This window comes from Phaseolus vulgaris, chromosome 10, assembly GCF_051622355.1.
Source record: "Phaseolus vulgaris cultivar YP4 chromosome 10, ASM5162235v1, whole genome shotgun sequence".
Lineage (NCBI taxonomy): Eukaryota > Viridiplantae > Streptophyta > Magnoliopsida > Fabales > Fabaceae > Phaseolus > Phaseolus vulgaris.
In genome coordinates, this window is record NC_143507.1 from 40,386,831 (window position 1) to 40,400,149 (window position 13,319).

At 28.0% G+C, this 13,319-nt stretch overlaps 1 protein-coding gene across 3 annotated transcripts; it reads left to right on the forward strand.

Annotated features, from left to right (window-relative positions):
• The first annotated feature begins 839 nt into the window (after positions 1 to 839).
• Positions 840 to 5,061, forward strand: LOC137819280 (RNA-binding CRS1 / YhbY (CRM) domain-containing protein). Of its 3 annotated transcripts, none has more exons than XM_068623079.2 (7): positions 840 to 1,507; positions 2,424 to 2,551; positions 2,744 to 2,969; positions 3,049 to 3,176; positions 3,956 to 4,132; positions 4,587 to 4,648; positions 4,834 to 5,061. In XM_068623079.2, the coding sequence occupies exons 1-5, from the start codon at positions 961 to 963 to the stop codon at positions 4,118 to 4,120; spliced, it is 1,194 nt and encodes a 397-aa protein (XP_068479180.2). In that variant the 5' UTR covers positions 840 to 960; the 3' UTR covers positions 4,121 to 4,132; positions 4,587 to 4,648; positions 4,834 to 5,061. The 3 variants fall into 3 exon arrangements, with proteins under 3 accessions (XP_068479180.2, XP_090152929.1, XP_068479182.1); XM_068623081.2 differs by having other exon boundaries at positions 862 to 1,507; positions 2,744 to 2,780; XM_090296803.1 differs by lacking the exon at positions 3,049 to 3,176 and having other exon boundaries at positions 852 to 1,507; positions 2,744 to 2,780.
• The last annotated feature ends 8,258 nt before the right edge of the window (positions 5,062 to 13,319 follow it).

Sequence of the window (13,319 nt, forward strand, 5' to 3'; positions counted from 1 at the left end):
TTATCTATTCTAAAGTATTGTCAAAATCATAAGAGTTTTTCTTAGTTATTAAAACTTATTTAGATTTAATGTCAAACTTAAATTTTTTCTTATCATACAAGAAATTAGACATGTACACAATATGATCAATAATTTGAACATATTATTATGATTTTAGACTAACAAATATTCATCTTTAGTACTTGTGGATATAAAAGTTTTCAAAGAGAATCTTATTTTAAAACAAATTCTTATTGAACAAACTTGTTGTAATGAATAAATCTCTGAAAATTCAGATTTAAAAATAATATAAGAAAAGTAAAAAATACATTTTTTTCTATTTATAAATTTTATATTTAAATAATATGATTTAAACATATTATTATGATTTTAAACTAATAAATTTTCATTTTTCTATAAAAAGAAATTTACTTTAAAACAAACTTTTATTTTCTCTTTTTTCCATTGAAATTCAAAAAGTAAACTTTAATTTACAAAAGATTGAATAAATCTTTTAAAAAATTTAATTTTAAAAAAAATGTAAAGAAAGTAAAAAAAAAGTGTTTTCGAAAGATGGTAATTTATTTTAAAATAAAGTTTAATACTTAATTTTTTCTACTTATAATCTTATACTTAAAAATAATAAAATAGTATACTTCATCTATTCTCCTTCCACTCTTGTTTAATTCACTAGATCCTTGAATATAATTTTATAACAGTGAGATTTAAAAAATGAAATAAAAAAAAGTTATATTATAACTCTCATTCGTACAGTGTAATATCTTAAATAAAAAAGTAAATTTAATCTAATCACAAAACGTGACACTTAATATATTTATTTAATTTTTCAATAGTCATTTAAAATTTAGGTTACTGTAATTCTGCAACTCACTATTGCAGCAAGATGAACAACCACCACTGCAACCCTTAAACCCTAAAATGAACATTCTCTTTTCAAACACTATGCACCCTTAAACCCTCATGTCTATCCTCACTCGTGTTACCCGCCAAAATTCCTCCACCGCCACCTTCCTCACGCGCCACCTCTCCTCCGCCGCTTCCAAACTCCACGCTTCGTACACTTTCAAACCACCGTCGTCTCTCACTCCCGAGCCACAATGCGCCAATTCCCCTCCCATTAAGCCCAACCAAAGAAAACCCAAGCCCAAGTACCGGCCTCCTTCCTCTCTCGACCCGGCCGGCTACAAGCGGGTTCGTTCCAATGACCTGCCCTTCGATTTCCGGTTCAGCTACACGGAGAGCAGCGCGAAGGTGCGGCCCATTGGGCTCAGGGAGCCCAAGTACTCGCCCTTTGGGCCGGGCCGGCTCGACCGGAAGTGGACTGGTGTGTGTGCGCCAGCGGTGGACCCCACGGTGGAGAGCTTGGAGGCTGCGGAGGATCCTAAGTTGGAGGAGAAGAGGAAGATGAAGAGAGAGATGATTCAAGGAAAACCCCTTACCAGTGACGAGAGAAAGGCATTGGTATCGCAATTTGAGAGAAGCAAAACTAATAGGCATGTCAATCTCGGTATGAAAGTCAAAAGAGGCTTGATATTTTTCTTCATTAGGATCGGGGATGTGAAAAATATTACGAGAATTGAATACTTGTATATGTTCTCATTTAGTTAAATATTAATGTTGAGATGCTGGTTAAGGAGCAAAGGCTAGTGATGTACCGATGATGAGAGTAGTTTGCATGGTTTTTTATCCTGTGGAAAGGCGTGACCAAGAAGAACATTGTAGGGAATTGTTTAAATGGATCTCATGGTATATAAATGATCCTGAGAATTTGTTTGTTATAGATCCCAGTAGTGTCGTGTCATGTGATCTATATATGTGTCCTCACCTAATGTGAGGGGGCTTTTGTGTTTTTGAAAACAATCAAATGGGTATGCTTAAAAAATGTTGAAGTTTGTCATTTTTTGTTTTTGTCTTTGAATTTTTATGCCAGTGGGGTGGTATTGCATATGAATTTTTTGAATGGTTACTTGGTTTATAAATTTTAGTTTGATTAGATAGATAGCAAGACTTTCTATAAAGTTTTGCTTGATGAGAATGACAATTCACTGTTATTTTTTATGCTTTTGTTGGGTGTGGTCGTGTTGAGAAATGAGTAAGTCTATTGGTTCTTATAGTAATTGTAGTGGAAATGTATTGGATGGCTAAGTTGAGGAGGCATGTATGAAATGTTGTTTTCCTTTGTACTTGTTTTGAGTAAAATTCTGGCAGATTGATGTTTAAATAAAAGTTATTGGTTCCAATGTTGTGAATTTGATGCCTTCTCCTTAGTCCATTCAGTTTGGTCTCGCCTTTCTCAAGCAACTAAGATATTTTTGCACAGAAAAGGCTAAATAAAGTAACCAGAATTTATCCTTTTTTTCATTATGTATTCTTCAATCAACATCTTATCTGTTAACTACTGACTTTGATTGTTTTGGTTTCAGGAAGGGATGGTTTAACTCACAACATGTTGAATGTTATTCAAAATCATTGGAAGTTTGCTGAAGCAGTTAGAATCAAATGCATGGGTGTTCCAACTATGGACATGAAAAATATTTGCACCCAGCTTGAGGTTCATCTCTCTTCATGCTTTTTGACTTCTTTTTTCTTACTACTTTGCATATTATGTAAAGTTTTACATCCCAATCTATTTTGAAACATGTGGACTCATATGATTGTTGAACTTCGGGTTGCATTGTCTGTGATGCTTATGTCTAAACTTGTCTGATAGCATGCACAAGTAATTCTTATGTTCTTGTTGCAGGACAAAACATTTGGGAAGGTCATCTTCAGACATGGAGGTACACTTATATTATACAGAGGCAGGAATTATAATCCTAAAAAGAGATCTATTGTTCCTACGATGTTGTGGAAGCCCCATGAACCTGTATATCCCAGACTGATTAAGAAAACAATCGATGGCTTAAGTCTTAATGAAACAAAAGAAATGCGGAAGAGGGGACTAGCTCTTCCTGCTTTAACTAAGCTTGGTGTGTGTTGTTTTTTCTTATTTCAGTTGCTAGTATGCTTTTTGCAAACATTATTTATTGACTCTGAAGTGAATTGCAGCAAAAAATGGTTATTATGCTTTTTTGGTACCGATGGTCAGAGATGCTTTCCTCTCCTGTGAATTGGTTCGGATAGACTGTGAGGGGCTTGAAAGGAAAGATTACAAGAAAATAGGCTGCAAACTCAGGGTAGAAGACAATTAATTCTCTTTAGCTTTGCTGAGTATATTGTTGTGATAGGCAGCATTACAAAGCTATATTTGCCATGTAATTTTCTTGTGTTGTATCATTATAACAAAAAATGCCTTTTTGATGATTAGGTAGAACCTCAAAATAAGTTTTAAAATTGAGTCTGTTTGGGCATTATAAAGTCGAATCACTTTTCAAATAGGACTTCAATGATTCATTTTTATGGGGATATTCTGGGTCGTACTTCTTAAAAGAATTTATTTCGTTTTATGGAGGGAGAGGTGAATGGAAAAATTTAGTACCTTTTTTCTAGTTCTTGTCCCTTAAAATCAGTTTTTGGGTCTAGTCCCCATAAAAGTTTTATTTAGTTTTTGTCCGTAAAAATTACAAAAATATCTTATTTGATAATCCTTTCTCAAATGATAAGATAGGTCTCTCTCAATCTCCCCTCTTATTTGTTAGGCAATATGCCCTTATTTCTTCTACCATCTCAACTCACCTTTCTAAATCCCTCACTCACTAACACACTAACTAGCTATCAATGGATATCTATCGGTTTTTAAGTCAAACCAATGGAATAAGGTATAATTTTTCTTTATATTATGTATCTCGAAGGGAAATAAAAATGAGAGTGGTAATGGTAAGTAATACAATAATGTCGGCCCTCTGCTCTACCTTTCAAACATATAGAGAAGATATGATTTCTAATCTTCAAATTTTGTTCCCTGTGTTTTGTGATTTAAGTTGCTCATTTTCGATTATCTTATGTATTAATGCAGGACATGGTCCCCTGTATTCCGGTGACGTTTGAGAATGAACAGGTTGTGGTTTGGAGGGGGAAGGATTATAAGCCTCCAAAGGATGGATACTTTCTTAAAGATAGAGAATCATTTGACGACGACAATGGTGATTTGAATGTGGGAGAAGAGCAACAGGCTATGTAACACTGCATTCAGGTGTGATAATTAAGTAAAATCTTTGTACACATTGCAGCTATGAATCAGAAGTTCCCTTGAGATTGTTTGGATTGTTATGTTCTGTGCAAAGGTGGTGATTATGGGAATTTGGGATAGTTTACTGCCAAGTTTTATGCTTCTATTTTGAATATAAAAAGATATCTAAACTGTTTAATTCGAGTCTTCTCCCCACGCTTTGTTTCCTCCCTTCCACTCAATCACTGTTCTGCCACCTATGCCATTCCTGCGATGATTACAACCTTCTCTTTGATCCATGCTTCCAAAATTTCTCCTTTATTTGATCAATTTATGATTTGTATTGCACTCGTTGTTATTCAATATTCACGAACTTATAATTGTTATGATTTTTCGTCTGTCTTTTAGGTTATTTAAGTGACATATAGGTTTTTTCCCATAAATATATTTGTACTGATATAGACTGTGTTACTGTCAGAACTTGACGATGGTGTGGTAAGGTGCATATTCGATCTGAATGAGCAGGGCACGCACAGATGGGTAATCATATATTCTTATTGAGCCTCTAACATTTTGGGTTAAAATTTCATTATCATTCATTGGAGAAGAAAATTGGAATGAAAAATGTTATTTGGCCATGACTATTATTGGCCTTAGATGTTGTAATGAAAAATGTGAAGATATGAGATGAGCTTTTAATCATATGCTGGCTATTTACATTGCAGAATTGCCAGATATTGTGGGTTGGAATTTTTCATATTCCCTGTGATTTGCAATGGTGTATGCAGCTGTTCTATTTGGAATCAGACTGAAGTGCTTATCAAGAGTTTTTTACCATTGTTTAGTCACAATACATGTTTTGGTATTTCATCTTGTCAGAATCTTGGACTGGAAATCGAGTTGTCACCACTACCAAATTGATAATTTAAATGTACAGATTAGTATTTTTTTTACACAGTTTCATGTTTTGATTAGTTTAGTCTTACAAATTTCTTATTCCAATACATATTTTGGTAACAGTTTAAGAAATGGAATATCATTGCAGAAACTCAATAATAGCAAACAAATAATAGTAGTAGTAATCTGTGATACAAAATAAAACAATTATGATACTTTTTTATTTATTCTCTTTTCCCTTTCCAATGTTTCATCTAAATCAAACAATAAAATGTGTAAAATAAGTCTTTAAGTAATCTAACTTTAATTAATTAATTAGCAATTAGTGGCTAGTTAGCAACGAATTAATTTGACAGGACCTTTTTTTTTCATTTTAAAAATGTGAAGTAATCAAATATAATTTTTCTGATGGGAAAAGATGATCAATGTCGTGCAACCAAAAGAATCAATGACTTTTCGTACACGTTTAAACTACTCTCCTTTTAATCCTCGAAATACATGTTTTTTAAAATAATCTCTTTTTTATATCGTAAAAAACAAAATAAAAAGATATATACATGTTTTTTTTTCCTTTCAAATTCATCCTTCTTTTATTAATTGAAACTAGTCTAAATGTTATCGTGTTTAATAATATGAACAGAAATAATAGAGTTTAATAGATATATAGTTAGTGTAAAAAATTATGATGTAAACTAATATTTTTTTAATGAAAGTAAAAAAGTCAACACAAAGTTGGAGAGTACGAGGAGAAAAATAAAATAAAAAACTGTTTCGTATTTGGAGTTTGGCTTTCTCATATTATTTTCCACTAAAACAGCATGATTTTAAAATGGAGAAACTATCATATGATTTAAAATTTCTATATGTCCATAATCTTAATCCAATTTTACATTAATTATTTTTTTTAATTTGTTAATAATAAATCTAATTAGTGGAAATAAATGTTATTTGATTGAAAAGAACTAAATGAGAAAAAAGAGAAAGATTATTTGTATTAAAAAAGGAAAAATAAAAAATGCTTTTATTTCATATTTGTTATTATTAGTATAACTATTAACAAATAAAATTGTAAAAAAGTAGAATCGATTATTTTCTTAATTTTCAAACAATTATTTTTAATTTTTGAAAATAATAAATTATAATTCTAATTTAATGAATTGTGAAATAAATATATTTGATTAAGTAATAAAAAGAATGCAAGATATGATATAACTTTCTTATTTTTTCACGAGTTTTCTAGAAAAAAAAATTAGTTAATTATTTTTTATATTCATTAATAATTATAAATGTAATGTATATTTTGTTGATGTAGAAAGTGAGTGACTTTCGTAATTAATTTAAAGACATAGTAAAAGATTTACCTATCACACAATATAAAATAAAAATTGATTCAACATGAGATCAAAAATTTAGGTTAGAATGACTTTTTGTATTGATGGTAATCGATGTCATATATTAACTTTTTGACTTTGTTATTGATATATAAAGTGTCTTCATATTTCATCGATTATGTATATAATTGATGTAAAAATGATATATTACACCAGTTTTATTTGAAATATTGTAATTAATTATTTTTATATTAGTTATATGTAAAAGTATAACTGACATAGAAAGTACTTTAAACATTTATAATTATATACTACATTCATTTTTATGTTAATTTTTCATACTCTAGTCTGAACAAAATTCTCTACCGATAATAGATCTATCACATTAATATAATTTTGAAAAGATTTTAATATCGTGTTAAACTCTAGAAAAGATAAGAACATTAAACTGAAATCATCAAGATTTTAAAATCATCAAGATTTTAATATCATCAAGATTTTAATATCGTGTTAAACTCTAGAAAAGATAAGAACATTGAACTGAAATCATGATTCTAACTAAATTAGTATGCATTAATGAAAAGAGGAAGAGAATCACACATTTCTTCACAAATGAGCTATGATGAGCTTAAATGTCATCCATTAAAATTCATCCATTTTCATCCTCTTCACATGCTTTGAGTCCATAGAAATAGAAACTTAGAGACATGATATGATTGGTGTCATGGGGTGTGCTACACCTTGTTGGTGGTTCACTGCATTCTGCAGCTATCTTATGCTTATCTTTGCCTATACTATGCATTTTGCATGGCCTTTTACACTGCTCAAACTATGCTACATTTCTCTTAGTGCCCGACATCAGTGGAGACTAACAATCCAATTCATTGTAAGAATAAGTTTCAACTTTCAACTAAAACTGGTGTGTGATGAATTTCAATGCACCAAATAGTAAGGAACACAAATTGTTTACAATAAAAATGGTTTTAAACTCTCTCAAATTTGATCACTCGTGCATATAAATAGCTAAATATTTGTGTAGAGTGATAACATCGAAAGATTGTTGCAATGGAAAATCACATTTGTCGCTACATGACTGTTTTCCTAACACTTAATGATAAGAGTTAGACAAAATAATGTTATTGGCATGAATAACACACTAAATTTAACAATTTTAGTATTTCCAACAACCACATTAAAACTCACTTTTTATTACTCAACTCTCACATATACACTACAAGAAAATCATGAAATAGAAACCAATTTTTAAAAATAAAAAATAATTAATTTTTATAGTGACTAAATTAGAGACTATTTTAAAGACAAACAAAATTTGGTTTCTAAATTAGTTTCTATTATCGTTAAATAGTTTCTAAATTGGTATCTAATTAGCTACCAAAGTTTTAACTATCAATTATTTAGATTCTAAATTTGGTAGCAAAACCTTATTTGCTAATTAGATACCAATTTAAAAACCATTTAACAATAATAGAAACTAATTTAGAAACCAAATTTTTTTTAGTCTCTAAAATAGTCTCTAATTTAGTCACTATAGCAACTAATTATTTTTTGTTTCTAAAAATGGGTTTCTATTTCATGATTTTGTTGTAGTGATAATACCACATTTATTAATAAATTTCAATATATAATTATGCTGAAAAAAAATTAGTATTCTTTTAAAATTATTCAATACATTTGATTTCTACTATTTTTGTTGCTTTTGTTTTTTTCCCCAAAACCCTAAATTGGATTTTAAAATTTTATTAGTCGATAAATAGTTGTACTAAAAAAATTACAAATTTTATTTTATCTAAAAAAAATCATTAAATAAAAACTAATTTTATTAAAAAAATTAAAATCTAAATTAATTGGAAATTAAAATCTTAATAGCTAATTAGATATTAATTTAGAAAGTAGTTTATAAATTTTATTATTATTAATAGAAACTACGGTAGATATCAATAATTTTTTTAGTTTTTAAAATATATCTAATTTAGTCAATGAGAGCTAATTATTTTTATTTCTAAAATTGTACTAATTTAATGAATTTTTTAGTAATAAAATAAAGTAATTTTTTACTTTAGATAAAATAAAGTATCTACCAACAACTTCTTTTATAAAATCAAATAAATTTGAACTCACATATTTTTAAAATAGGTTTTATTTTTTGGATTTAATTTAATTTAATTTATAAACAAAGTCAAAAATGAATTCATAATTAAATTAAAATTAAAATTAATTTAAATAATTTGATTTTTTTTTCATTTAAAACTTAAATGTGAGATTCCAAATATAAAACCAAAACACTTAAACTAAACAAAGTTTCTTTTACTTAATATTTTTGTTAGTAAGATACTAGGGTAATTAAGGTGTTGTGGTAATGGGGCTTCCACCTTAGAAGGAATGAGCAAAAAGTGTATAGAAAGAGTGTCTCTGACATAAGGAGTGATGATGAAACCCTACTTCCATTATTTTACATTTTGAAGTATTCAAACTTAGATTCCTAGGAAAAAACATTGATTTCATTGGCTTCATTTGCCCAATCTCTACCTTGCATTTTCCAAATGTTTGATACACTTTGCACCAATAACAAGCCAAGGCCACTTGGAAGACACTTCAAAAATAACCATATTTTAATAAACAAAACTTCAATGTTAGTGTCATCAATATTGATTTGGTTATTTTTTTAATGAAGTTTTTTAAGTGCAAAAAGTATAGGTTTAATGGAATATTTTACTATTTCACTACTTAAGTTTAACTATAATATTTTTTCAATTTGCTAAATGTGTAACTAAATATAGATGTGCCTCTTAAAAAAACAATGTGGTTTATTAACAACATTTTGATAAATATGTATAAACGGAAAAGCATGAAAATAAAATGTGCGAAAAAAAAAACTTAGATGCTAAAATATATATATAAATTTTAATTTTAATAGTAAAATACGTAAGATAGTTATAGTTAAAAAGTGAAATATATATAACTACTCCTAAAATTTACCAATAGGTAAACTTGGAAACTCGAAAAAAAAAATACCTCAACTGTAAAAAACTCATAATACTATACCCAAATTTTGCCCCTCCTTTAATGTTGTAATAATAAAAATATATATACAAAAATAAAATAAAATTCTTACTCATTTTATCTAAGTGATTCTTTACCAATTTAACAATACATCATCATATACTACATAACACATATTTATCATAATAGTATCATTGTGATTATTACTTATAAACATATGAATCTCTTTTATTCTATACAAAATGAGTTTCATATAATTAATATCTACCAATCATACTCTCAACATCTTAATGAATCCACATCGTCCTACATAACAAATATAAACAATGAGATAATCAATATTCAACTAAAAATTAGGTAATTTATATACATCAATAATTAATGATAAAAGAATCAAGGACATGATGTTTGAGTTGTGAGTACTTGCTTAAATAACACTTACATAGTTTACATTATAGGAAAATCATGAAATAAAAATCAATTTTAGAGAAAAAAAATAATTAGTTGCTATAGAGACTAAATTAGAGACCATTTTAGAGACTAAAATTTTTTTTTGGTTTCTAAATTAGTTTCTATTATTTTTAAATAGATTCTAAATTGGTATCTAATTAGCTACCAATTTAGAATCTATTTAACAATAATATAAACTAATTTAGAAATCACAAGCAATTTTTTTTTAGTTTCTAGAATGGTCTCTAATTTAATCACTATAACAACTAATTATTTTTTGTCTCTAAAATTAATTTTTATTTCATGATTTTCTTGTAGTGTTAAGTGACAATTATCTTGAGAACCATATTTATTACTTAAGAGTTATATAATTATTTCAATAATATAATAAAGGAGGAGAGAATTGATGTGACTAACAACCATTTAAGTGTAGTAACTCAGGCTTTAAAACACGAACAACATTGATTTCCTGATACGTGAGTGATTACTGTCCGTGAGAACTTATCCGTGGTGTATTGTGCAAGCCCCCCCAGGATACAACCGGAACTCCATGAAAATTTTTGAGGATCAAAACTAGCAAGTTACTCTTAAAAGAGTAAGAACCTAGTAAAACCCAGAAAAATATTTATAATAAAAGAAATGAATAAAAAGTGAAGGGGAAGGGAGAAAGTGAGGAAGAAAGGAAGCGAAAATTTGTGTGCGAAAGTGAGAATAGAACCCCTCTTTATATAGGGAGAGAAATCAAAGATATTTTGCATCTTCACAACAAAATTCACTTTGTTGTTGCACTTTCAAAATCGAATTTGATATTTCTTTGACAACGTTCTCCATATTTTCGTAAGACCAGGACCAAGCAACATGAGTTTACAAACTGCTTTTATGTTTTTTTTGCAATATCTGCTTACGGTTTTACAACATTAAGTGCCAATAAAAGAAAGAGTGTTTTATTATTGTTTGAGAAGTCTCACATCGTTTTACCGATAATAGTTGTTAAAAAAATTTATACAACATTTCTTCTTATTCAAATCTCAAACTAATTTGAGTAAGGACCGATCATAATACATTTCAACTTATCATGGTTGACTAAGAAATATAAATCCAAAGTTAGAAAAAAAGTTAAAACTAAACTTAAAAACCTAAAAAAATATAAAAAAAAAATCACGTAATCAATTAAAACACTTATAAAAAGTTAAAACAATAGCTTTATCAACAATTAAATCTACAAACTTTAAAACATTTACTAGAAGAGTCATAAGAAGATGAAACAAAGAGATTTTAAAATAAAAAATAACTTATAAATTAAAAACAATCTATATTTAATCCGCTTTCTATAGTCCAATTAGTCAAGATTGTTGAAAAGATGTCATAGTTTGAGAACAAAATAAAGAAAAAAAAAACATAAAAAAAGAGGGATTTTCTTTTCTTTTTTTAAATAATAAAGGAAAAGGACTTAGAAATGTAGAACATGATTTTTGGTGCAATGAAAGAAAAATGTTATCCCATAATGTAACACCGCCCCACACATTTTAGCATAGGGTAGTGGAGTTTATATGTGGCCACTCTCCTATATATAACCTTTACCTATCTCTTCCCAAAACCCCATTAAAATAATTCCCAAAACCTTCAACCTTTGCTCTTCAACCGTTCAACTTTTCATATTGTCCCAAGAACTTGGAGTATTCATCTTAATTTAACCCATTATTCTTTTGGGTTCAAAGATAGTGGCTTTCTATGCATTTCATTAGTTAAGCTTAATTAGTTGAATCATGTGAATCATTTTCTTTTCTTTCAACAAAAAGAAAAAAAATAAAAATTAGACCCGATTGAAAAGAAAAAATGAAGAAGAAGACAAATAGAAACTCAGAAAATGTGTAAACCAAAGAAAAACACATATTTCTGTTTGGTAACTATATTGGAAAAAAATAACACTAAAAGAGACAAAAAAAAAAACACATTTCCACGTAGCGTTGTCGTGTAAGAAAGCATAGATCCAGTGTGTCTAATTGTCTATACACACGTATGACATATCAATTGCATTTCCATATATTTATTAGAAATTCAAAATAATATATATACATACATATATATATATATATTAATGTATCATCTAGTAGAGATTCCTCGACCACCCATAAATCTTAATTAAATAAAAAATTAAAAAGGATTAAAGGTAAAATTATAAATTATGTTAGACCATTAATTGAAAAAAACGATAATAATACATATCTAAAAACAAGAAAACTTAATTATACACATTTATTAAGGATTAATTATAGCAGGATACACATTTATTAAGAATTAATTATAGTATTTCATCTAAAATCGAAAAATAACTTAATAATCTTTTCTAAATATCTGTTTGATAATTTTGGTTAAAGATCGAGACCTCAATATTAATAACAAGTATATAAGAGAAATATATCTTCTTGATCCAAAGAGAAGCATTTAAAATTTAGTTAAATTATGTTTTTAAATTTAAAAATTAATTGTGTAATATAATTCAAGAGGATGAATTTTGTAAAATGAAATTTGTCCACTAATTAAATAGTTTGGAATTAAATGAAGTTGTGTTAGCATTGGAAATACATAATAATTGCATGAAACAAATGGTGAATGACGTATCCGAAAACACCATGGGAGTTATCAACTGTGTTTACAATTCTTCAAATACAAACAAAAGGATCAGACTGAAAAGTTTAAACGAAGTGGCTGCAATTTTTTTTTCATTTTATGCTCAATATTTCACGATTATTGCTGGAAAACTATGCACCAAGTAAATTATGAAAACTAAATTTTTCTCTAAAATAGAATAATAAACAAAGACAGCGAAAGCTTGTCATTACATTTCTTCACTCACCAAATTCTAATTTTTTTAAATATTAATTAGTTTGTTTTTCGTACTCAATTACATCTAAACAAGTTGGAATTCACCAAGTTGGTCCCTTTTATTAATTAAGACTAAAAACGTAATCTATATATTAACATTATACGTATATTCAAGCACAAGTCATGATAATAAGTTTATCGTGTTTAAAAAAATAAGTGTTCATTAATATTCTTACTCGTGAAATTGGTATAAAATTGATATAAAAGAATGAATTTAACTTATATATTATGGTAGGCCTAATATTTTTCTATTGCTTAAAAGTTGAAACTTAAAATAATTTTAATACATTTTTCTCTTTTAATTTTATGTATAATCTAGCATACTTGAGATCAAAAGAATATATATTATATATAATTAAAAAAAATTATGCATAATGACTATAAAATTTAAGAAATTTATAATAGATATAATTGAATGATGTTGATTCTATGGCTTTATAAACTTTGTTAAATATAATAATGTTTTTGTTATATTTTTTTTTTTGCCACAAAGGAAATATTACAATTAATTATCTGTGTGAACTTACCTCTCTCTAGGGGTGACAAAGTGGGGTGGGCCGTGCAGGTCGGTCTGCGACCCGCGGTAAAAAAAGTGGGGTGGATTGACATGTTCAACCCGCTGACCC

Bases quoted from the DNA above. Each gene is read 5' to 3' on its own strand.
- LOC137819280 (XM_068623079.2), top strand. From the start codon at position 961: ATGTCTATCCTCACTCGTGTTACCCGCCAAAATTCCTCCACCGCCACC. The intron at 1,508-2,423 runs GTATGAAAGTCA...TTTTGGTTTCAG, and splicing joins TAATAGGCATGTCAATCTCG to GAAGGGATGGTTTAACTCAC. The intron at 3,177-3,955 runs GTAGAAGACAAT...GTATTAATGCAG, and splicing joins AAATAGGCTGCAAACTCAGG to GACATGGTCCCCTGTATTCC.